At 36.1% G+C, this 24671-nt stretch overlaps 1 protein-coding gene across 3 annotated transcripts in view; it reads right to left on the bottom strand.

Moving 5' to 3' along the window:
- The window catches only part of neto1l (neuropilin (NRP) and tolloid (TLL)-like 1, like), a 239150-nt gene extending 218010 nt beyond the window's left edge, over positions 1-21140 (bottom strand). For all 3 annotated transcript variants that reach the window (XM_005162662.6, XM_021470299.3, XM_021470298.3), the window contains exons 1-4: positions 20179-21140; positions 18767-18820; positions 18546-18680; positions 13671-13919 (exon numbers count right to left, since the gene is read on the bottom strand). In XM_005162662.6, coding sequence (XP_005162719.1) covers positions 13671-13919; positions 18546-18680; positions 18767-18820; positions 20179-20206 — 466 coding nt within the window. In that variant the 5' untranslated portion in view covers positions 20207-21140. The remainder of the gene's footprint in view (positions 1-13670; positions 13920-18545; positions 18681-18766; positions 18821-20178) is intronic.
- Between the last annotated feature and the right edge of the window lie 3531 nt (positions 21141-24671).

The following is a 24671-nucleotide window of genomic DNA, read 5'->3' as shown; positions in this document are numbered from 1 at the left end:
CTAAATTGTTAGTGGTGCTAAACAGCATTTCCCATAGTTTGCATGCTTGTTTATGTCCTCGCTACAAAATATCGTTAACACTAGAAATTGGTTGGAGCTGCTTCTTCTTCGAGGAGTTTTTAGCCGAATCCAGCACTGAACTGGAAAATATTCTAGAAGTTGTCCTTTGTCAAATGCTAGCTATATTTTTATAATTCTTTGAAACATAAATAAAGTTAGGGTGACGCAGTGGCACAGTAGGAAGTGCTGCTCACAGCAAGAAGGTCACTGGTTCGAGCCTCAGCTGGGTTAGCTGGCATTTCTCTCTTTGTGTCGTGTCCTTTGGAAGCCTGAATACAGAAACAGAACAAGCTCTGTGGAAATAGCATTGTTTGGACAGCATTTTAGCTTTCTCTGCTATAACATTACAACACCTCTGGCTTTGCCTGTTGTTGTGCATGGTAAATGCGTGTAAACTGAATGGTTTATGATCTCATTAACCCGGATGTATTTTTTTGTAGTCCCCAAAGTTTGTTCTGTGTAGGCTTTGCTAAGTTAACTTTGTAAAAGCCAATGTCTCCCTTTACATTAAACTTTGAGCATATTACAGTCAGAGCTGTTGTTTATGTTCACACATCTACATTATACATCAACTAAAGTTTAAAATATGATATCATAGTGGACCACCCCTTTAATATATATTAACTTTGGTTGAGGTATTAAGCTGTGTTTATTTGTATTTTTATTATTGTTTGCTTTTCTAAAATCAAGTTTTTTTTTTTTGTTTTGTTTTTTTTAACAAAACAAGCATTTAATACATTTTTGTCCTATCACATAATAATATTATGCATCATTTACATTAGTTTGTAACTTGGTCTTAATTTGTTTACTTTCACTATCAATTTCCATTCCCTACAATCATCAATAAAATGGAGGATGTAGGGCATCTTGAAATAATAATGAATAATTAGTGAGACTCAAGATTACATTTTTGCCATGTCAAGGGCATTAATAAATCTTTTCAATCTTCCAAAGCCTGAAATGTTGACTCCTCCATTTATCAGATCTCAAAAAATAATAATAATAATCCGGTGAAATGTGGCCACCTGAACCCTCCCAAAGTTCATTCTCTTAGTACAATTATTTGGTTGGAATCCATCATGATTCAATAATATAGACAGATCCTTGTGCACAGGCCATACAATATATGCAGCACTTATTTCTAATCCCAGACGCCGTTAGAATGATTGAAATTCAATGTGATATAGAGTCCACAAGTTAGAAGATTAAATATCTCCCCTATCATGTTATTGCACTTGGGATTACTTATTTCTGGGTTTCCTTTATTCTCTACATGAACAAATACAGTTGAATATTATTTGTTATGACAAAGAAGCATGCTGTTATGAATGCTAATCATATTTGATTGAGCATACAGCAACACTCAGAGCATAGTAAATACAATCAAATGTAAATTCAAATAGAGAGAAAAAGACACTGGCATTAAAAAGTCACTTCACTTTCAGGTTAGCAGTGACATTAATTGTATACAACAGTTCAATAAATAAGAATTTTTCAAATTACAGTTTATGTGATGGGGTATTCCTGATCGATCAAAATAATAAAGAAATAACAAACAAACAAAAAAACAAACAATGACAAAAATAATTAAATAAATAAATATTTCCGTTCTTGCTCTGTTTTGAAAAACAAGCCCAAACCAAACCAATAACACACAACAGCATTTATTCATTTTTTAAAATTAGTCTTTTTTAGGGCACACGCTCATTACATTCCTGAATAATTCAGTGTTTAAATAAACTGGTTGAAACAGTTAGACTGAAGGCATGTCTGCAGGAAGCATACTGATTTTATACAGCAGTTCAGCAAACATGAGGTTAACACTTACAGTTTGCATAGATAATACCTCTGAGAAAATCATAAAAACATTATTTCATTTTGAACAAACTGACTGAATGAAAGATATAATGACTTACTCATAAGTTATGCATTTGTTTATTTTATGAACAATACAAACTTTGGAATAATTTGGTTGAGTGAATAATTCATTGACTCACTAATAACATGCAAGTTTGTTTCATTCCACAATGAATCAGCAGTTGAACAAAGTGGTTCAGTATACAATTAAATGACACTGTTTAGTACAATATGTTCTATTTTTGGAAAAATATGTCGTTTGAAAGAACCGGGTGAGTAAATTATACAATAATTAGTCTTGAGATAAATTGATAGTTATTACAGCTTTATACAATGCTGAAATATTTAATAATTCATTCTCAGAACTAAGTGCTTGCCTAATTCATTAATACACTACATGACAAAAGTCTTGTCATAGATCCCAGTTGTAAGAGCAAAAAAGCAATAACTTTACCTCTAGTTGATCATTTGAAAAAGTGGCTAAAAATAGATTTTTCAGATTAATCATCTGTTGAACAGCATCCCAATCAACCCAAATACAGCAGAAGACCTACTTGAACCCACATGGACCCAAGATTCTCACAAAATTCAGTCAAGTATGGTGAAGGAAAAATCCTGGTTTGGGGTTACATTCAGTATGGGGTGTGCGAGAGATCTGCAGAGTGGATGGCAATATCAACAGCCTGAGGTATCAATACATTTGTGCTGCCCATTACATTACAAACCACAGAAAAGGGCAAGTTCTTCAACAGGATAGTGATCCAACTCATACTTCAGCCTCCACATCAAAGGTTCTGAAAGCAAAGAAGGTCAGGGTGCTCCAGAATTGGCCAGCCCAGTCACCAGAGGTAAACATTATTGAGCATGTCATGGGTACAACCCAAGCTCATTCTGGAAACAAGGCCCCGCGGACGTTTCTGGAGACCGCGATTTACGTGGCCGGAGGTACGTAAAGGACGCGTTTGTTTTTTTTCGAGTGAACGCTGCGGGGCGGTGTGGCGGCGCTCCGCCCCTCCTCTTTGCGCTCGCCGGCCGACGGCTCGCCTCCGAGTGGAGGGCTTTCCCGACGCAATCAGTTTGTCCGCCTAGCTCACAGCGTTGCGTCGGCGGAGCAGAGGCCCCGGACGAGGAGGAGGAGCCGGAGCCGGTCGCGGTGGACGACCACCGGGATCGAGTCCGGGGAACAGCGGGTTCCGGAAATCAGGTAAGACAAAAAACGGAATCCGGAAAATGAGGGCGAGAACGCGGCAGGATCCGAAAACGCGGTCGAAATCGAAGACGAGGGCTTTTGCTTTTTTTTTTTTTTTTTTCCCGATCCGGAGGCTTTTCGCGCGAGAACGGCGTGGGCGCGAACGCCGCGCGCTCCCGAGAGGCGCCCGCCTGAGACGCGAAAAAGCGCACACAGCGGCCTCTCGCGAATCCGCGAAAACAAAAAAACGCTCGAATACCTACCTCCCGGGACGTAAATCGCGGTCTGCAGAAACGTCCGCGGGGCTACGTTTCCACAATGAGCCCAGGTTGCATGGGTAAGATAAAGAAGGTGACATTAAAGATGAATCCAAAGTATCTTGATGAACTCCAGGAGTCCTGTAAGAACGCTTTCTTTGCCATTCCAGATGACTTTCTATATTGTATTTGTATATATTCTATATTGTACATTGTTTCTGTTAAGTGACAAGACTTTTGTCTAGGCAAAGTCAGATTTTACTGTCCTTGTTAAATAGCTAAAAATTAAAGCATGATCATATTTTATTTTTGTAAAAGTAATCGTAATCTAGAGGCTTTTGTCTCTTATTTAAGCCATTTCTGATACCAAATGATCAACTAGAAGTCAAGTTATTATTTGTTGTTCCTAAAACTTGTATGGGCAACTATACTTTTGTCAGGTAGTGTGATTCAGTATTTTTAAAATGATTAAATAACTCACTGAAAATAAACTAGTGGTCCACAGTGAATTATTCAATAACTCACTCACGAAAGTGCTTGTTTAATTCATCGTTAGTTCAGTAATTAACAAACTGGTTCAGTAAATTATTCAGACTCATTGATAATATATATGCTTTATTCTTGGATGATCAGCTGTTTAAATGATTTTACTGAATGTATGATTCACATTATTCACTCATGAAGACAGTTACTTAGATTAGATTAGATTAGATGAGATTAGATTCAACTTTATTGTCATTACACATGTACAAGTACAAGGCAACGAAATGCAGTTTAGGTCTAACCAGCAGTGCAATAGCAGCAAGTGCAGGATACATGTATAAGTTATGAAGTGCAGTTATAGAAAAACTATGGTGATATTAACAGATGGATGTACTAGGAACATTATATACAGGTGGTGTTAGCTATGAACATAGATTTACAATAAATGAATATATGTACAGGTTGCTATTAATAATCAAAAGAGTCAGTGAGGGGCAGAGTTCAAAAGGGAGACAGCTCAGGGGAAAAAGCTTATCCTTAGTCTGCTGTTTTTTTTCCGGGGGAGCCTGAAGCGCCTGCCGGAAGGCAGGAGTGAAAACAGTCCGTGAGCAGGGTGAGAGGTGTCCCTAAAAATACTGCGCGCGTGGCGCAGACAGTGTTTCTACTGCATGTCCTTAATGGCTGGCGGTGTGGTCCCTGTGATGCATTGGGCAGCTTTCACCACCCACTGCAGTGCCTTACGCACAGCAACAGAGCAGCTTCCATACCAGACTGTGACGCAGTTGGTCAGGATGCTTTCTACTGTGCAGCGGAAGAAGTTTACCAAGACGGCTGATGAAAGCTGGTTCTTCTTAAGTTGCCTTAAGAAAAATAGGACCAGGCTGGAGGTGTTGTTGGTCCAGGAAAGGTCCTTTGAGATGTACTTAGTTCCTTTATTAGTCCAAGGTCACCACAGCAGAATGAACCGCCAACTTATCCAGCAAGTTTTTACGCAGCAGATGCCCTTCCAGCCACAACCCATCTCTGGGAAACATCCACACACACATTCACGCATACACACATCCAATACAGACAATTTAGCCTACCCAATTCACCTGTACCACATGTCTTTGGACTGTGGGGGAAACCAGAGCACCTGGAGGAAACCCACACGAAGGCAGGGAGAACATGCAAACTCCACACAGAAACGCCAACTGAGCCGAGGTTCGAACCAGCGACCCAGCGACTTTCTTGCTGTGAGGTGACAGCACTACCTACTGCGCCACTGCCTTGCTGGATATATCAATTTAATAAATATTCATATTTATTATATTTATATTTATTTTATAAATATTTAAAGGGATATATTCATAGGGATGTTTATTTAAGGACTATATTTAAAGGGACAGTTACGTTTTCCAAACCTTTTTTCTTCTTTTTCCTCTGTTGAACATTAAAAATATATTTTCCTTTCCTCAACTTGATGGCTACAGGTTTTCAGTTTTCCTCAAAATATATTATTTGGTGTTCAACAGTAGAAATAAACTCATAAAGGTTTGGAACCACCTTAGGGTAAGTAAATATAAGTATATTTAAACTGTAGGTGAGCTATTCCTAGGTGAGCTATTTCAAGTTATTAACACCAGGATCTACAATCTAAATGTGTGTCAAATCCTGGGTTTTATCCACTGATAATGATGGATATCAATGGAAGGCTAAATCTAAGTTTGAACAAAGCCCTAATCTAACACAATGCTTGGTATTGGAACCTCTTCATCACGAGCCAAATGCAGACCAACTTGTTCTTATCTAACATTTACAAAACCTTTAGATGACACGTTTAAAGGAAAGCTCAAACAACAATCACAATTCTATGACAAGAAATTTTCAGTACATATGACTTTTCCGTAAAGGAAGCAATGGATTTTTAAGGCTTGGTTGTGTTTATAAGATGCAAATAAATGTGTGCTTATGCTTTATTTGTAAAAAAAAAAAAAAAAAAAAAAACATTATTACATCATCTTACTTTAATTATATACAGTTAATCTAACATGAAACGTCTGTCATGTTTCCTAGTTCCTCCGAACGCCCGCCCTGAGGATTCTCTGATTGGTCAGCTAACATAATGTGATTTGCAGATCGACTCCACGTTACCATAAAGCGTCACATCCAGTCAAATATCCTATTTAACAACAATAAAAAAAGCTTTACATATTTAACATATAAACACTCTTTGATTAGAAAAAAACAAAGAGGTTCTTTCTTAGATGGTTGAGGTTAAATAAATTGGCAAAAAGTTGACAGAAGTCTTATGGAACTGGAACAGCATTAGGGTGGACAAATAATTATTATGAGTTGTATTTATATTTATGGACTGTTTGAGTATTTATGCTTGTTTTGAATTTATTAAACACTTCATTTATATTTTTAGTTTTCTTTCTGAATATTTTTATTAGTATTTTTATATATATTTTAGTTAGATTCCAATATATTTAACTTATTTAAGTATTTTATGAATACGCTGTACAATAGGGTTGTACATTAGTTAACATTATTTTATGTAATTACTAATATGAACAAGCAACAAACAATACATTTATTACAGAATGTCTTCATCTATGTTAATGTTAGGTAATGAAAATAAAGTCATCCATTGTTGGTTCATGTGAACAATAACTAATGGTATTACACACAGCTTTGGCTTTTAATAATGCATCAGTGAATGTTGAATTATGATTAATAAACCTTGTAGAATACTTGGTTCATAAAAGTAAATACATAAACTCTAATTAGCTTAAGAAACCCTACTGTAAAGTGTTACGCTTTCATCTAATACTTATATTGTATTTTAAGTGTGAACTGCCTCATTAATACACATTAATATACCTGACACATTATGCTAATGTGCAACAGCAAAACAGAAGCTGAAAGACAAAACATCACAAATAACAGAAGAAGTATATTGTTGGCTGTTTTTTATTTATTTATTTATTTTTTTTTGACATTTAGTTCTCAGGGACCGCTGCTGCATTCAACCTGCCCCTTCCTCTCCCTGCATTCAACAAAGTCATAGAAAATGAAAAGAGGAAAAGACCACACGAGGCTTCCCCAAACAAGGTTATTAAATGGCCACTGGTTCAAGAAAGCAGTCCCTGAAATGCTTTTTAGTCCGTCTTGTTTTTCTTATTACTGCTGTGTCTGTTTACAGCTGGGACAAAGGCTTCAAACAGCCAGCGGCCTGGGGAAAGACACATAAGGGGAGCAGCTCTCCATGTTATTTAACCCAGCCAGATCTTGTCTGGTAACACAGCTTTATCTCTCGGAAAAGAGGAGGTGGGGTAATAAGGTCAGTCAAACCTGAGAGACAAGTAAGTGAGACTCAGGAGAATGAACGTGTGAGTTTTCTAGATAGTGAGAAAGAGAGGTGAAGAGAAGGACGTATGGACGAAGGATGGAAGGAGACAAACAGCTAAATTCACAAAAGTCTTTTTTCACGGTTATATTTAATATTACTTTTATCAAGTTGCGAACACTGTTATGTTTTAAAGATTATTTGATGTTTTACAAGAAAATATCATTTAAGGACACATCAATTGAGAATTGGTTTATATACCTGGCTGTTTGTACAATTTATCACTATACATATCCAGTTGGTGGATTAAAATAAGTCTCCATATTTTTTTTTCTAAACTGTCATGTTTAAAAAATGTATGAAATAAAATGTATTTAATTGCATATGTGTATTTCTATACATTTCTAGATGAAGTCAGATTCAGTTATTTATGTATTTATTATTATTATTATTATTATTTTTATTAATAATAATAATACTAATAATAACAATAATATATGGTGGTAGAGAGAGCCTAATGTGCTGCAATTTTAAAAAACACATGCAATTGCAAACAACACCAGAAAATTAAGAAAAGATCTTCATCCGTTTGACAGCACACATGCTGCAATTTCACAATGCTTAAACATGTGCTGCATTTTCCCACAATGTAAACAAATTAATGAAACGCACTGCATTTCCTCTCAACACAAATAGCATGGAACACAATAGAAATGTTTCAAGAGGACCCAAAACGTGGCAGATGCCGCTGTGCCATGACTATAGACTGATTTCACTCGGCCGCCATTTTTAAAAGCGAAATCGAGGCTGCGGTGGGAAGAAACCCTGAAGTATCGTTAGGAGTTACAAAGAAACAATGTGTACATGGCTGTATATCTTATCAGTGAACAGAAAGTGACACAAATGTATAATTTCACCGCCTTTCGAGTGACCTGAAGGTCCGTTCTGAATGAATGGTGAAAATAAAAAGTGATATCAGAGCTCATTTTCAGAGCAAGTTAAGGGAAATAGTTAGCAAACGTTTTCTTTCCCAAACACACGTTTTAGATGCCATTTATTAAACTCAAGGTAATGAACTGATTCTTTCACTATATTAGACTTGTCACGATACTGAAATAAAAGAAAAACCTTCAATATTTCGCTAACATTTAAGGCACTGTTGATGGCTTTCTTAAAACAGTGCTGATTTGCCATTGTGTTCACATGCTCAACAGAAATTGTTGTGATTGGCCGAGAAGGTCATCAGCTCACCCACCACAGTTTACCTAGAACAAACACAGACGAGCGATCCGCTTAATGAATCGACTGATTTTCAGGGCTGCTTTGGCAGCTCCAGGGTCCGTGTATCTTTGTTTGCACTTGGTGAAGAGTAAACTGATGAGCATTGGTGAATACTATGGTAAATCATTGCTGTTTATGGACGCGCTCAGCGGCGCTTGAATGTTAGCGGAAAATGGACGTTTTTAAAACTTCAGTACCGGGAAAACACTATTACAGACAACACAAGGGTGTGCTATAGAGGACTGCAGTTTGCAGTTTTGTTTTATTGCTCACCGGGTTACATAGGCTGAAGCATGGAAGCGTCCTTACGGTGTTTAACTGGTGCCATAAACTGAAGCCTAGCAGGAAACTTGAGCATATTACTCTTAAAGAGATTGTGATGCTGTTTAATACTAAATTACTTTTATTTGTTTAAATTAAACTGACTGAATGATATAAAAGTGATGTTTACATCATTTGTGCATATTGAAATCTCAGCAACAGCTGGAGGTTTATAGTCCACAGCATGTTACTGCAATGTTTACAGTGCTGGTCCTATACTTACAGGTTTCTTCCCACCGCAGCCTCGCTTTGGTTCTTTAAAATGGTGGCTGCGTAAAATAAGCGTATGGCTCACTGATGTTGTAGGTGATCTTTAAATGATTAGTTTTTTTATTTATTTTATTTTATTTTATTATCCCGATTCCTTGTTAGCATTTATTAGTTTAAATAACGATTATTTAAATAGCCGGGTCTGTCAAGTTTTAGGGTCTCCTCGAAACATTTCAGTTTTGTATGAAAAAATGCAGTGCGTTTTATTAATTGTTTGTGTTGTGTAAAAAATGCAGCACATTTTTAAAAAATGTGAGTGCACTGTGATGATTTGTAACATGTGTGCTGTCAAGTGGATGAAGATCTTTACTCATTTTACCAGCATTTTTTTTTGTAATTGCACGTGTTTCCTTAAATTACAGCACATTGCGTTCTCTTGACCACCATATTTTAATAATAATTTTTTATTATTATTTGGCAAGTTTTTTTTTCTACAAAGAGGGTTAAGGTTAACTCTTTTTATAACTTAATAATTTAGAAAATACCGGAAAACCAGGAAAGAAGGAAAAAGGTCTATTTTTTGTTTAATAAAATGTATAGAATCAGGCAAATAATGTAAAAATGTATCGATCTATAGATTTAAACAAATTTACAGACTCAATTTGATCTTGGAACAACACCATCACCAAAAAGTGCATTTCTTTATATTAGACATAAACAAACAAACAAACAAACAAATAAACAAACAAACAAACAAATACATAAATAAATAAGTACAATTTTCCAAACTTTTATGAATTTCTACTCTCTTTTTTACAATTTTTAATTTTTTTTTTATTTTATTTTGGTAATTATTTGTTATATTTTTGGTATTTTGGTAACTGGTAGCCAATGACTTTCATAGTGGGAAAAAAAATATTTTAAAAATATGTTGTTCTGAGTTCAACAGAAGAAGGAAACTTAAGCAGGCTTCATTCAAATGGAGGGTGAATAAATGTCTTAAATACTGGAAATATCATTCTCAATTTAATGTATCATTGCAGTGTCTTTGCCAAGAATCTCACATTTCTGAGAGAAACCCTTTTTTCATAGTGTTGTGAGTGAAACTGACATCATGATGTATATCCATGAAGATCTGACTGCTGGAATGAACTCATTCAGCGTCTGCATGATAACTGCATCTGAATGCTGGAAGCGACTGCACACAACCATTTTTATTTTCACATGATATCAGGAAGTAATTACACACACTGTGCACATCATTCTACTTTTCTATCACTGAGCCATCCAACGTTCAGCAATGGCTTATGCCATGCATCCACTATTACAGATTAAACTAACCTTGAGTGAAAATACCTTTAATTACTTTCAAACCAAATTGGAAAACTCTGACATTTAAAACTACCTACATCTGGATGCATGTTGGAAATAATGCAGATTTACAGCACTATCACAACTTTTGACCTCTCACATTTTTACTTTTCATTTAAGGGAAAGACATATTTTAGGTATGCACATTTAACATTTAGGGTTGTTATAATACATTCAATGAAGTTTTTAAACTTGGGAGCATTGAGAAAGTCGTATTGCATTATTCACACTCAAGGGGTTCCAAACCATTAGGATTTTCCTCCTTTTCTCTTTCCATTGAATAATAAAGAAGATATTTTGAAGACCTGTAACTACTGACTTAATGGTTAAGAGATACTAGGACTGTGCAATTAATTGAAATTGAATTGCAATCGATATATATATATATGTGGTGTGTATGTGTGTGTGTGTGTGTGTGTGTGTGTGTGTTATTTAATTTCCCCTGCCTAGAGCAAATGCATGACAAAAGGTGTTCTGACATTTTATACTACCCATCAGATTATGCTACCAACATACCAACACAGTATTTGAATAGTTCTGAGGTTGGGGTTAGGGATTAGACAGGTTACGGCGATTTTACAGCTTCATATCACACTACTGTACAATAAAATTTACACTGGTAGCCAAATCTGATGGGTAGCACACTGCGTCATCAAAATGTGCTACCTACTTTTTAAATAGAAGGTAGGACAATCTGACAAGGTAGGACAAATGCACAGATCACCGGTTGTGTGTGAAAGCCTTACTGGCCAATTAAGTGAGCGCACTTTCGTTCTGCCCAATCAGAATTGCGCAACCAAACTACGCCCACAATAAAAAAAGAAAACAAACAGTAAAGCGCTGACAAGTGGGATTATGGCGTCTGCAGCTTCAGAAGCATTAATAAACAAATTAATAAAAAAAATATTATATATATATATATATATATATATATATATATATATATATATATATATATATATATATCTGTTTGGCATTAAAACAGATATGAATAAATAGTGACTGAAACTTTCTGGTAATTTTCTGTGTAAACTGTCATTTTAAGAATAAGACAACCCAAAAGCAGGTTTTTGGTTTGGAGTAAAATAAGAAATCATATATATATATATATATATATATATATATATATATATATATATATATATATATATATTAAATTTAATCATATATATATATATTAACTTATTTTGATTTGATTTTACTGATGCCATTTTTGTTTCTAATGCCTCATCAGGTTAGTGATGGACAGGAAAGTATTATTTGATACATATCACACTGATAGACTGACAAAGCTTTTGTTTACACTGCCAACAGTACCTTACTTGACAAAGAAAAATACCCCTGCTCATAAAAGTCAACAGAACTGATTTGGAAAAACCTTCATTCAAGGACTTCACTGATTCCGTAGCCTGTTTTTGATTCACCAAGTAGAACTTTAAATCATTTGACAGAAAAGGACTTTTTTTTAACAAATAGTTCCATCAAAAAGAATCCTCTCTAAAGAGTTATCAGCTCAGCCATCAGTCTTTATCTGCCTTAAAGATTCTTTGCTGAAAGACACCAAATATATCAAATATTTTTCAAAGATTTATTTTTTTTTTTTTTGCATCATGGTATTTCATCCACATTGTCAGACGAATATGTGAGCAGTTACAAAAATCAATATCATGAACACATTCCAGCAATTTTTAAACAATAATTTGTGGATTCCAAACCATATTTTCAGTCAATACCCCAGAGCAAACCAAGAGTCTAAAATCAATAGGTTTTATAAAGTTAATCACATGATTCCACACACACTCCCACAAAAAAACCTTAAGATCTGATCTGTAAGTCAGTTGCACTTGCACTGATGTATATGATTTGATATGAGTGCAGAGTTAATGAGGAAATTTCAGAAGTTGTGCTGCCCAGAGCCCCAGGATGACGAACTCGGAATAAATTCCCTCTCTTTTACACCGCAGACTGACACATGTTTGATTGAGTGGCTGTTTTGTGATAATAAGCAGATCCCATTTTCAGCTAAATACAAGAACGTTCCTTTCTGCAGAGATAAAATGTGCAAAAGCCTAAGGAAGATGAATACGTGTAATTTCTATCCTTCCTCATCCCCTGCTTTTCATTCATCTGTTGTACCTTCCGCATTAGCATGTGTTACCATTGGCTGCAGCACAGCAGATGCGCTCTCCACTTTTTTGGGGGAACATCAAGGGAAGTGAATTCAGGGACTTTTATCTCCTTAATTATGCAAATTATATGCCACTGATATTCCTTATCAAGACTAGAGGAAGCTGTGTGTTTCTTCTCTGGCAAGTTTGCGAAGCGAGAGTCTGAATCCATTCACGCTGAACAGTTTCTGTACAACTTGGCGAAAGAATTTCCTCTTGACTTACAATAGGATGGGGGGGGGGGCGTCTCAGCTCATAACTCATTTCTCAGATATGACTCTAAATCAGTGCTGCCTTCAATTGTGTGCTACTTTCTCTTGCACCCAGTGCCACAGCTGTGCAATTCATCTGCAAGGCCCATGAAGCCCGGCCGAAATTCTTCTGCATTTACAACTTTACTTGCAGCTAAATTCTAAGATCACTTTTGGCATTTTTTTGCACAATATCTATTACTGTTCAATTTGCACAGCATTTATGCGCCATCTCTCTCTTGAACTCAGGTACAGTGATACTTGCTGTACAGACTCACTTCAGTTCAGAGATTCAATTTTAAATCAAGGAAAATGATCAGAAAGCAGCGGCTTTTAATAGACTCAGAATGAGATTCCTGATAACAAACAACCGTGGTGTGATGTGCTGCATATTTTCAGAAGATTCCTTTGAGAACGAGTGAAATCAATTATATGCAGAATGATGTTGTTGTTACCACTTAGCATCTTATTGGCAATCTTTAACATCTGAAGCAGGTACTGAGAATAACTGTCAGCAATCATTGTGCTGCTAAGAATTGATCAAGGTAAACAATTTAAAACGCTTTAAATGAATAAGAACATACAGGCTGCTCATTAATGATATTAAAATATGACTAAAAAGCTCAAGTGCAGATTATGACCATTGGCAGCTCCAACGTGGACCCACAACAATCACTATATGAATCAGCAGCTTGGATTTTGAAGAGCAGATACTGATTGCATCAGGAATTCAAGACGACATGCGAGGCATAAAAATACCCCGAGGTTAGCTAGTTTCCCAAACTCTTTAAGACCATCAAGGAAAGCCAAAAACTCGCTGGTGTAAAAATAAATCAATCTGTACCAATCGTAAACATTACTGACACTGCATAAAGGTGTATAAAACAGTACCTGATGTGAAATTGTAGCTTGCAGAAAATCCCATGGCCTCCAATTCACCATCCGCAACAAATTTTATCCATAGGTAGCGGCCGCTTGATCTGATATATGGAGGGTTTTGCTGTCCGCAGTAGCGTCCAATTATTGGAGAAAAGCCAAAGGGTCCATCCCGGACTTCAATATGGTCAAATTTACATTCCCATGAAGGCTCAATTGAATACTTTTCATCAAAGAAAAGATCAATGCATTGTCTCGGGGGAGCTGCAAAGGGAAAAAGAAAATCATGAAAACTGACAGCTGTAATTTATGATGCATGATATCATATGTCCAACTAGTGCTGATAATATGATCAACAATATGACTGATGACATCACATGACATGCAAAACATAATTAAATAGGTAAATAAAAAATATAATTAAAACATTTACAGTTGAAGTCAGAATTATTAGCCCCGTTTCTTTTTTCCCCAATTTCTGTTTAATGGAGAGAAGATTTGTTCAACACATTTCTAAACATAATAGTTTTAATAACTCATCTCTAATAACTGATTTATTTTATCTTTACCATGACAACAGTAAATAATATTTTACTAGATATTTTTCAAGACACTTCTATACAGCTTAAAGGGACTTTTAGGGCCCTATTTTGACGTTCCATGCGCAAAGTGCAGGGGGCAAACGCTTTCAAGGCGTGTCAGAATCCACTTTTGCTAATTTGAGGATGGAAAAATCCGATTTGCGCCATGGCAATTGATCTAAAAGGGTTGAGTTTATTTTCTTAATGAGTTATAGGTGTGTTTTGAAAATAAACCAATCAGAGTCTCATCTCCCATTCCCTTTAAGATCCAGTTGCGTCATGCTATAAGCGTATTTGCTATTTACATGACCACTTTGTAGGTGGAAAAACTGAGCGTTTCACTAGCAAGAAAACAGTTAAACAGAACATCTGCTGCGTGAGAATGAGAAATAAGGCATCTCATAATCTCGTGCATAGGAAAACCTTGTATGCACAGACATCATTTAGCCTATAAATAATTAATTTTGTTTGTTAAGCGCAAAGATTTGTGTTAAAACTATTTTTAAATTCAGTTCTAATTTCCAGCAAACAAATAAATGAACAATAATAACAAAGTGTGGTTAAAAACTTGAGTTATATCCAAATACACATGCTGTGCCCCATATGGTCTAAAACCTGACAGGTGGGCAAATCTAAGCTTGTTTTTAATAAAACAAATATAAATACGCGTATAATAAATAATACTGATAATAATAATAACATTATACAAACGCAAATTGTTATGAATGAAGATGAAGAAGGCATGAAGGCAATGGTTTTTAATTTTATGTAGGCTAGAAAATAATATGTTTTGAAATATTTTAATTCTTTATATTTATATCCTATATATATATCCTTAATATATATATATATATATATATATATATATATATATATATAWTTTTTTTTTTTTTTTTTTTTTTTTCATTTGTAAAGATATTTGCGTATTGCTCTACATCTTGTGTGTATTAAGCAGTGTGTAAGCGAGGTGCACAACTAACGCGCTCTGTGCTGGACAATAGACCGGCTTTGCTTTGGTCTATTGAAAAATCTATTATAGTTTCTCAAAATAGCAACGCGCCAGCAATGCACCTCAGAACGCCCTCAGAACGCCTTCCTTTTTAGACTAGAATGCCTATTGGTGTACATATGAGCGCAAATGCATTTCCTATTTAAACAGTGTGGCACAAAACATCAAAACAACTCTTGCACCGAGCTAAAACTAGCAAACAACAATTGTGTCATGCCTTGCGCCACATTGCGCCGGGTGTATGATAGGGCCCTTAAAGGCTTAAATAGGTTAATTGGTTAATTAGGCAGGTTAGGGTTATTAGGCAAGTTATTGTATAACGATGGTTTGTTCTGCAAACTATCAAAAAAAAAAAAATAAGATTAAAGGGGCTAATAATTTTATCCTTAAAGCGTTTTTTAAAAAGTTCAAAACCTCTTTTATTCTAGCCGAAATAAAACAAATAAAACTTTCTCCAGACGATAAAATATTATTAGACATACTGTAAAACTGTCCTTGCTCTGTTAAACATCATTTAGGAAAAAATAAATAAAATCAAAGAGGCGCTAATATTTCTGACTTCAACTGTACATATTAACTTTGTATTATTATTATTATTATTATTATTTTATTTATTTATTTTTTGCATATCAGGTGATGTAATTAAACATCACAATAATCCTTTAGCATTATTTGGTATGAAAATAAATGAATGAATTTTATTGTAATATTAACAATTTTATTGTAAATTTTATTGCAATCTCATGAATCACTCAGCCCTATTTCCAACAGAAGTTTGTAACAAAAATGTAAAAGCAAATTCATGGCTAATAAAGTATATTCTTACTTTTTGTACAATCTGCTTATGCCACTGATTTGAGTGTAGAAGTTACAGGTTTAGTGGTGAAAATTAATATGCGCATGTATTTCTAAAGATTTTCTATAACTACACCGGTCATATTTTAAAAAGTTATGTTTTTATTAGTATGCCAATATTAGTATACAATGGTACACTAATTAGCCCAAAAAGAATCCCATGGCAATTTGTAACTCTTTAATGTTACTGGTGGATTATGTGCAATGTAATCACACTCCATTGATGATTATGTTAAAGGGAGGCCATTCATGGTTCCTTTTATGTTTCACTTTCTGTGAATAAGATTCATATACACTAGTAAATATGTAAAATGTAAAACTGCTGTTTATTGTGAAATCAGAGGTCAACTGAGATATTTCTACCTGTGTTATTTTTTTCTGTGTATATAAAATACAGTTCATACAGTATGTGATCCCTTATGGCCCATTTCCACTGAGTGGTATGGCACAGTACGGTTCGGTTAGGTATGTTATTATGGCTGTTTCCACTGTCAAAACATACCTATAAGCGAACCCTACCAAACCACTTTTTGGGTACCCTTTGCAAAGGGTACCTAGCACAATAAAAGGGTACTTAAAGGCGGAGCTAGACACGCAACTGAACGCTATTTGTTTACAGAAATACGACACTCGCTCGTGCAACAAGCCAGAATGATAACAAAGAAACTGCCATGTTTTAAATACACAGCTGAATCATTACAAAGCCATGGTCGACCCAAGCTCAATCAAACCTTGTCATTGTCTTCATGAACAGCCACGAAGCTAAAAAGAAGAGCAGAATCTGCCCTGTGAAGCTTGAAAAAACAAAGGAGCAAATGATTCTTTCAGCAACCTAAAGCCCTAAAACTACCTGCTATGTTTAACTATTATCATCACCTCTTGGACTATAATGAACTCAGAATAACGGAATTACTCTCTAACAGAGGTTACATGTGGTGCTGAAGATTGAAAATGCAGATGAGAGGTTTGCACTGACTATGTTGTGTGTTGTTTTTGAACCCAAATAAGAACTAAATGTATGCGGTGTGTAGTTTGTCTGTAATGGTAACATATCAAAGACTGTAAGGGGCTGTATGTGTTCATATATGGTGCATTTATTTATTTTATGTAATCGCAGACGTTACAGTAGACTATTTCGCACTCATCATTGATCTGCAGTTATAATCAAATCATGTCCATTAAAAGGTTAGTAATGAACATTTATACACAAGTATTTATGTGTACAAAGCATCTCTTTTGTGAGAAGTGCTTCTCGTATGATATGTGAACAACCTGTCCAGCTTTACTTTGACATTTTCTCGAGCGAGAATGAAAATGACTGAATCTTTCTGTCGCACACCACCCTTACCAAAACAGTACCATTGGTACCCTTTTAGCAGTGTAAAAGCAAGCCTGATAAAGGTGACACATACCGGCTCGTACCGTACCGTACTGTATCACTCAGTGGAATGAGGCCATTACAGAAATGTCACAAGAGTTTCACGTGTGAATTTGCAAACGCAATCACATGAAGTCACATGTAAAACAGATAAACATTGTGAAATACCAATGGAAATGTGTGTGTTTTTTTTTTTTTTTTGTATGAATCCGATGTGATTCCATGTTATCTATGTGTTATACATGTTGTCGAAATTTGGTCGTGTGTAGTATGTGAAAAAGCGTGATCACATGAGAAATTAATGTGACTTTTCCAATATGATCTCATGGGAATTTGTTACTTTTTGATTTAGTGGCTAATTTGAATGAATTTGTACAATCTCATTTGTACAATAAAGTTGCGATTTGCTTATTCTCCTTGGGTTTAGGTTGGGTGCCATGCCTCCTTTTTAAAACTGATTTTTCTTTACAGCTAAACTTGTAAAAATTCATATGATTTAGCTACAACAATGACAAAACTAAAAAAAGTTACGTTTCCTTATGACATCAGGCTGGACTTTTCTGTAAGGAATGATTAGTGAAATGACAATGTTTTGTAAAATAAAAATCATAATTTTTGTAATCTTATTATAAATGTGATAAATAAACCATTCAATTTTAAGGAAATTACTGCTTCTAAGGAATTACTAGCTTCTTTCAATTTGATTTTCAGTTACTTGGCACAATGCATAATGCTAACAGATGTGACTGAGAGACAGTTCCTAATTCTAGTTCCGATATAAAATCTAATTCCAAAAATCAAATCGGCGTTCAGATATTAAGAGATTGTTAATAGATGCCTCTGTTATAAATGCAAAAGAGAACTCACTAGTGTTTGTTAGCATCATAATAGTGCTGCATTGGATTAAAAATCAACTGAGTGCTCCAGCATCTTTTACTGTGAGTACCGCTGCGCTACTGAACAGTTCAAAACAACCCCCACCGTCCAAGGGCCATGTGACAGATTTGTTTTTGTGCTGCATTTACTATTCAAACAAGGTTTTGTTTTTGGGTTGTTCTCTTTTGTACCTTCAATGATGTAGATGCATTCTCGCTCTGGGGGATATTTGTTTGGGTAATTGGGTGAGGTGAAGAGGCCTCCCTCCGGTTCTTTCACCCAGGTTCCACACTGCCCTGCAGGCTGTACTCCTGAATTGTTTTTCACTGAGAGAGAGCAGTCAAATGTCAGAGATTGCCAGGAAACATGGAGATGGAGAGTGGGCGGGTATTCTGTGACAAAACATCATTACCTGCTTCCTTCTTTGTTGCCCCAGACAACCCAAGCATGAGAAGACCTGCAACAACTGAGACAAAAGATTTAAGATCAAAACAGCATAAAATCATGTGGACTCATTAACATGTAGCTGGCTGGAACAATACTGTGCTTACATGTTATCTTGTTGCACTAAATCACAAAACTTATTTATTTATTTTTTGTACTTGAATCTTGAATATTGTAAATAATGGTAAGAGACTGGTTTGTTTGCTATGGATGTACTAGATGTTTTGGAACCAACAGCCTTATTATTAACTGTTTTTCTTTTTTTTAGCTGGTCCAATCTGGTCAATGACTAGATGCTATCCATGTTAACAACCTGGCATAATTAGCTGTTAGCTTGTTTGTTGTTATTTGAAGATGCTGCACTACCTTAGAATAGAAATATATATCATCAAACTTCTAATTATAATTAAAAAATGACGTGATCAACTTGTAATTGATGAGTTGCTAGCCAAAGGTACTGTAGCTTATACCAGAATGTGGATTATCAAATCACCAATTTGAACAAGCCAATAACCAAATTTGCAATAGCTAATATTCAGCAGGGTAACAAAACATAACCAAAAAAAAAAAAAAAAAAAAAAAAAAAATTATTTCTTAACTCATATTCAGCTGGTAGCGGTTTTACAATATGGGTGCTAGATGTTGGTCACTGACTTGTTGACTAGCTAAAATAATACACTTTGGCTATCTTCCTAAGGTTATTTGAAGCTGGTTTGTTGCTGCAGCAAAAATGCCACCTAAATGAAACTAGTAATAAGCTTAGAATAATAATGACCATCTTAGGCCAGCAACAAACTAATATAATGTAAAAAGCTGCCTTAACAGGTTTTAGCGTTTGGCCAGTGAGTAGTGCTGGTCCAAATTAATTGCATGTGCACCAGAGTTCGGAGGAGCTGATGTGTATTTAAGACCAGCTAGTTACCAGTTCAAACTACATTTCCCAGCATGCAACAAAACAAAACCTGAAAAATACCACTTTTAACTTTCATTCATTTAAATGTATTTATTTACCTAATGTTAAATAAGCAACTACTAAAATTCTACTAGTTAATAAGCATTTTAGACCAGTAAGAAAACAGCTTCCATACTATGCAAGTTTTATAGCAGTAGTATTGCTATTTGGCTCATTTGGGTGCAGTTGGTTTAAACTGGTCACTGGTCACTTCCAACATCCTAAATAAATAAATAAACAAACATAGACCAGCTATTGACATGTTTAAGATTTTCGCAGAGGGGAGGCATAATCAAAATAGATTTCTGCCAGTTTACAATCACACACAAAGTTCCCAAGGTAAGAAAAAAAAGAGAGTCGACGCTTGAGAATTCAGACCTCATGCGTAAAATGAAACGGAGAGAGTGAAGTTAAGTGGTAGGACTTACCGTGAAGGAACCTGTTCCCATGTACCATGTCTATTCCTTTCACAAATGGCTTTCTCAACTAATTCCATTTAGATCGGAATACTTTCAGAAGAAAAGATGGATCTTTGCAATACAGAAAACGAAAAATCACAGCAAATGTGCCAACAGAGCCCTGGATTCCCTTCACTATAAATTAATCAATGACGACGGAGATTCCAGCAGAGATCCACAACTACAGTATGCATGAGTTTCGTATAAAACCAGAAAAAAAGATGCAAACGCTTCCATCCAAACGTTTCCAAAGCCCTCTGGTGCTTTTGGTGATGGATTAATAGGTCCGTCATTAGCTTTTCCTGATCGCTCCACCTTTCCAGAGTCACCACGAAAAGATTAATAAAGGGAAAAGGTTGAAAAAGCTCCCTTCCATCTCTAATAAGCACTTATCCGAATATTCGTTTCAATTCGTTTTTCCATTGATGAGCATAGACAACTTCAACAAGAAAACTCACAGCGACAAGAAACGTGCCTCATTCCCGCGCTTCCTCGCCAATATATTCAGTAGAAACCCCTTTTCCCGCTTCTCTCCACATCAAAGAGTTTATTCATATCATCTCTTCTCTCTTGCCATTCATTATTTTCAGTTCTTCGGCAGAGTTATGTCAACATGATGCGGCAGCACACGGAACTGTTCGTCATAAATCCACTAATGTTGAAGAATAGATGATGCTCTCGAAGAAGCACCGCAAAGCCGGTCAGACTGCGGGATCCGGTGAATACAACACCTCACACGGCAGCACAGAGGAAAAAAAGCTAAGGGGTAAGCAGAAAAAAAGCACTGCGTGAGGAAACCAAACAAGGAGGGAAAAAAGATGGACATCAAGCCAGAAGTATCAGCATCTCCAGCATTAACTGCACCTGCAATGCTGGATTGGCGAGGAGCATCTGCAGCCTGCGGACAATTGGAGAGAAGTAGCGAAGCATGCAGACACTATAAATTCATTCCAGGGTTTATACAGCCAACCTCTTTCAGGAAAAAGCACACCGTTTATCTGGCTTTAAAAATGTTAACTTCATTCATCAATAATCTTGACGCTAGCTAAATGTGGATTTATCATGCAAGCCCTTTTTAGCTAGATTAAGCTATTGTGTTAACAGTTTGATTTACACGGGAAAATGGTTATTTGTGGAATAAATAATTGCCTTTCTTACATTTTAAGTGAAAAAAAGAGTAATATTTATTTAATTTCAGTTGGTGGAAGTTGCTGTTAATGGAACGTGAAATCATTTTCCAAATATGTCCACCATCTAAACATTTTAGAGGAAAAAGGCTCATAGTAAGTAGTTTTCAGGATACATTTTATTTGATTAAAATATTGTTCCTAACAGTTATGAAATCAAAGTCTTATGCTGACTACTACTACAAACTACTACTACCTGGAATGGGCAGTATTTATGATACATGTATTTCAAATACATATTTCAAATAAAAAAAAACAGTATTTTGTAATTTGTTTTTATGGAGTTGATAAAGTTTGGTTTATATTTTGTATCAAAATATTTCAGTGTCCTGTGTTTTTGTATATTTAACATACTATACAATAACTTGTAAGAAGTCTACATGCTGACAAAAAATAGAACAAAAAAAATTGATTAAGATGGTGGTCAATGCTTGGAGTATGAATGGAAATTATGCAACACACAAATACAATAACAGACAAATAATAACTAAAGTCAGCAATCATTGAAAATATACTGCACAATGCTAAGACCAGTAATATGCAGTATAGTGTACAATTTGGCATCAGCATCTTTGCTTAAGAAATGAGATGGAATAAAATATCAGTCCTTAAGCACATAATCATTTTCAGTGCTGCAGGTGGAAATTCAGACGAACTTAAAGGGCACATAGTTTACCCCTTTTTTATGATTTAATATTATGTTATTAATATGATTTAATATTATGGTTCTTCTAAATGTGCCAGTTTAGGTTCAGTTCAACACACAGTTCAGATGTTTTTATTATAATGTGTTAAAAAGTGTCATGTTGGGGGCACAGTTTGCTGTTTTAAGGGCGTGTTGCTTCACATGAAAATTAGTTTGGGCTTCCTGCCCAACGTAACAAGGGGGCGGAGCCAAAAGCTTCCACGCTCTGTGTTTGCAACAGACAGGCTGACAGACATAGAGAGAGAAAAGCTAGGATCAGCATTCAGCTGTACACGATTCGGACACAGACCAAGCAGAGAGTACAAAATCATTTATGTCTTTGTATAGTTTGTATTGTCTCGGTGCCGAACTTGTACACCGAGACTAATAACCTCAAACACTGAATTAACTTTGAGGCATCGAATGCGTCGCAACACGGCACACTAGACACTCTCAGTGGCGCGGCAGAAACATGAACTGTCCCGAATCGTCGAGAACGCATTCCAGAACTCCAAACACAGGCCTCCACCAGGGCAAACACAACGACTCCGCGGCTGCCAAGCCGCCGACTCGAAGCTCCGTCGCAAGCACCCCGACAGAAACCCATGCCTAGAACTCCAAAATCCATTGCGCCGCGCAAAAGGTACAAGCAATAATGATTAGAGCGATAATGTGGAGAATATTGATCTTGTGTTGAGCCTAATGAGCCTTTCATCTAAAAATAGAGCAAGGGTGTTCCTTTAGTGATATCGCTTTGACTTACACGCTGAAAATGGTGGACGTGAAACAAGAAACTGAGGATATGATCGTGACGCGAGGCTGTCAATCAATATTGGTGGGCGGGGGGACCGCTCTCCTACGTAAAGTTGCAGTTGGTCTGAAAACCGCTCCAATTGGTCCACCATTTTTATGTTGTTAAATAAAAAAAAAAGACTGTGTGTGTTTATATCACCCTAATATGACGGTCTATACACAATACTTACACACGTCTGTCCAAACAGCTTGAAAAGTAGATTTTTCACCATAGGTGCCCTTTAAGAATAATAAAACACCTTGTACTGGTGTTCACTAATGCCTAGTTCACACTAGAGGATTTTAAGCCTGATTTGAGCCCGATTTGGAAGTTAACAAGCTCGCCGACAGATCGGGCTGTGATCGGGAAGAAATCTGCAGGTGCACGGCGCTCGCTGCTCTTTATGTGTGAACTACTGAACAACGCATCAACGAGGCTCGCAGACGCATCGCCGACACCTCGCAGACGGAAATCCAACATTTATCATGCTAAATATTCCAGAGCAGTCGGCCGACTCAACCCCACGTGTGGTCAGATGTAGTGACGAGCTGCAGCCAATGAGAGAGCATATCAGCATGAGCTGAATGCCTGTGTGTTCAGGAATTCTGGTCAGAATGGGTATCAATGCACTCGCTTCATTCTGCGTTAACACAGACATGAGAGTAGGCTATATTAACAGTGGAACTAGAATTCTGTAACTAAGAATTACCATACTGCTCATTCTGACCGTTCTCATATAAAACGCCATATTGTCACAACATATTTACATTCAAAGCTATTATTGAGATATTAAAATTAAGCTTTGAATGTCTGGCATCATATTTGAATGACACCATTACCCTAAAAATATCATCTTTTTTGGGTAACACAGCCTATAAATATGTAGTTAAGATACTAGAACATGCAAAGGTCTTGGCTTTCATTTTCACTTTCAAACAGGAGCTATTTCACGGCACAGAATATGCTGTTTTGAAAGATATCTGAAGTAAATTGATGTTTTTGCCATCAGAAAGTTTTATTTATGTTAGCAGGAAGTTGCTAGGCAAGGAAATGCACACATATTTAAAGTCACAGTGAAAAGTATCAGACATGCATGCAGTCATTTTGACCAATATGGTAATTTAAGGCAGAAATGCTCAGTTCTTTACTGTTTTGTAATAAAAAAATAACAATGTCAGAAAGAAATACACTGATAGTTAGAAAACGGCAGGGTGTTATAGATATGTTAGTTTTATTTGAAAGAGTTATAAAATTACAAACATTAAAAACTCTCTGTGTATCTACCCACTTGAACCTTGCTGATGAGTGATTAATCCGCTGATGAATCAGCTGATTTGACGATGTTTTTAAATGCTTTCTCCAAAGCTTGAAACGCTGTCAGTGATGTAATCATCACACAAGCTGCCAATAGTGTTCAACTTTGTCTGACGACTCCTCCCTCAAAATTTCATTGGCTGTGGTTTGGTAGCTGTTGGGTAATGAGTTGTTGTCAGAACATGTAATGTGTGACCCCCCTTTTGTGGATCATTCAGAGTGTTGCGTAGTGTGAACACCACAGAGATTAAAAAACACAAAGTCAAGTCATGTAGTGTGAACGGCACAGCGATCTGCTGATGTTTAAAATCCTGTAGTGTGAACTAGGCTTAAGGGGGTAAACTGGGACTGTTCCAGCTAAAGAAGAACAGAAAAAAATCTTGGCAGAATGAATAAAATAACGAATATCAGTAGTTTTAGATGGATTGCTGATGTAGAAGCCAGAAAAATAAGACAAACAACATATAAATAGGTCCTACAGTGC

This window comes from Danio rerio, chromosome 24 (assembly GCF_049306965.1).
Source record: "Danio rerio strain Tuebingen ecotype United States chromosome 24, GRCz12tu, whole genome shotgun sequence".
NCBI classification, from domain to species: domain Eukaryota; kingdom Metazoa; phylum Chordata; class Actinopteri; order Cypriniformes; family Danionidae; genus Danio; species Danio rerio.
Note: the sequence above shows the minus strand (reverse complement) of the source record. Positions and strands in the feature narration are given on the sequence as shown.